At 40.7% G+C, this 2,324-nt stretch overlaps 1 protein-coding gene across 1 annotated transcript; it reads right to left on the minus strand.

Annotated features, from left to right (window-relative positions):
• Positions 1-854: 854 nt before the first annotated feature.
• On the minus strand, positions 855-1,832 carry LOC101539267 (olfactory receptor 10T2-like). The gene has a single exon (XM_004613681.3). It carries the CDS (start codon positions 1,830-1,832, stop codon positions 855-857), a length of 978 nt encoding a protein of 325 aa, XP_004613738.3.
• Positions 1,833-2,324: the final 492 nt, after the last annotated feature.

Here is a 2,324-nt window from a genome sequence, read left to right on the forward strand (position 1 = left end):
AGTGAACGAAATATTTTGCACACCACTAAGGTGAAAATAAAACTATTTTAAGAGCATTTTGCATAGAAAGTTTTAAATCTAATATTATAAAATGAAATAAATTCTCAGGAAAGCCATGTATTAAGGGGAAATACTTTCACTGCAGATGGCATTGTTGTTTTGCTATGGGGGCCTGTGTGTCAGTGCTCTGGGCTTACTCCTGGCTCTGTGCTCAGAGGACCATAAGTGGTGATGAGAATCAAACTTGAGTTGGCCAGGTGGAAAACATTTTTGGTTTTGGGTAACATTTTAACAGTGCTCAGGAATTACTCCTGGCTCTGCCCTCCAGGATCACACCAGGCAATGCTGAGGAGACCATTTGTGGTACTGGGAATTTGGGAAATGGCAATCCCAAATATTAAAATAATATCAAAGAAAGGAACTTTAGTTCCCAAGTTGGAGGGCAAGTGATCTAGAATGTAAAAGGAGCTGCTTGGTTATGCAAAGGTGGTTTTGTAGTTTTCCTCTAAAAGCTTGGGCTTTCTACATAATTACGAATCCATTGCTAGCATGTTGTCGATGGATGAGGACTTTCCATGGTCTTTCATGATCTTATTTTGACCTTCTGCTTCCATTAAAGTCTCTACCCTTCTCCAGGCTGACATTGACCCCAAACAAGTCTTATAAGACTATGTTTGCATCCCCGAAGGTGGTCCAGCTTGCCTTCTTTTGGATTGTCACAGAGTACCTTCTTTTGACATCTTAGTTTTTAAAAGATGTAATCACATCTTTGTCTTCAAAACTCATTTCTATGGGGGTAGGGGGCAGGCACTACTACCTGTCTGATCCAAATGCTCTGTAAATTATTTACATGTTTAGGTTCTTTTATCCACTATCTGAGGAATGAACCTGTTTGCATTTCCGAGTACCTTCCTCAGGGCTGTCTGCATTTCTTTGTTCCTTAGACTGTAAACAATAGGATTGAGCAGAGGGGTGACTACTGTGTAAGTCACAGCCATCAACATGTCTTCTCTAAATGAGTCTCTGTTTTTAGGTTTCAAGTACACAAACCCAGCAAAACCATAATGTATAGACACCACAGTGAGGTGGGAGGAGCAAGTTGAGAAGGCCTTATACCTCCCCTTAGCAGAGGGCATCTTCATGATTACAGATCCAATGAAGACGTAGGAGATCATGATTAAAATAAAGCTGCCCACCAACACGAAGGCAGAGAGCATAAAAATAGCCATTTCATCATAGGGAGTAAAATCACAAGCAAGGGACATCACAGGTGAGATGTCACAGAAGAAGTGCTGGATGATGTTAGAATCACAAAAAGACAAGTTGAACACAATGTGGACGACACTCAGAGCAACCAGGATCCCAATCATCCAAGAGGCCATCAGGAGCTGAGCACAAATTGAATGGGTCATCCGAATGGCATAGTGCAGTGGGCTGTGAATGGCAGTGTAGCGGTCATAGGACATGGCAGCCATGATGAAGCAGTTATTGGTTGATAAGGCAAAGAAGAAAAACATCTGCGTGGCACACTCAGGAAGAGAAATGGTTTTGCTGACTGATAGTAAGTCCACCAACATTCGGGGGATGGTGACCATAGTGACACATGTCTCGGAGAAGGACAGGCAGCACAGGAAGAAGTACATGGGGGTGTGAAGGCTGTGACTGAGCTTGATGGCCACCATGATTGATGCATTTGCAGCTACTATTGTCATATGGGAGAAGAAAACTAAGACAAAGAGAAGGACCTGCAGGTCTGGGAAACTGGAAAATCCCCACAGAAGAAATATGCTAACTGTGGTATGGTTGCTCAAGTTCCTGGTGTGGGACAACATCCTCTCAAAGGTGCAGGGGTTCTTGAGGTTAAACCTCTGAGATTTTTGTAATCACATCCTCATGCACTGGAATCATTTGAATTTAAAATCACATGCATCTGGGCAATTTCACAATAACTCTTCACAGAAGAGACAGAGATGCTTAGTGTACCTGACTGAGGTCAAGCACTGGAATTACAATGATGAGAGTGATTCTAGTATGAGAATGATTCTCTCTGAGAAATTTTATATGTCGTGTCCAAATCTTCCTGAATTTTCATAAAACCATTCTGTTTCTGTTTTTAAGTTTCCAGTGGGAATCTGCATGTAAGAAGGGAAATAATATAATTGCTTCATTATTATCTATTGGATTTTGCATATTTTTCAAGTTCCTTTTGTGATAAAAGGGTACCCAACACTCTAGAGTGACAGCAAACTACTGATAAAGTTCATGACATAATTTAAGCATCTAGATAATTTGAGATTATTATAGCATAACATTTTTTTTTTTTT

Source organism: Sorex araneus, chromosome 6 (genome assembly GCF_027595985.1).
Source record: "Sorex araneus isolate mSorAra2 chromosome 6, mSorAra2.pri, whole genome shotgun sequence".
NCBI lineage: Eukaryota > Metazoa > Chordata > Mammalia > Eulipotyphla > Soricidae > Sorex > Sorex araneus.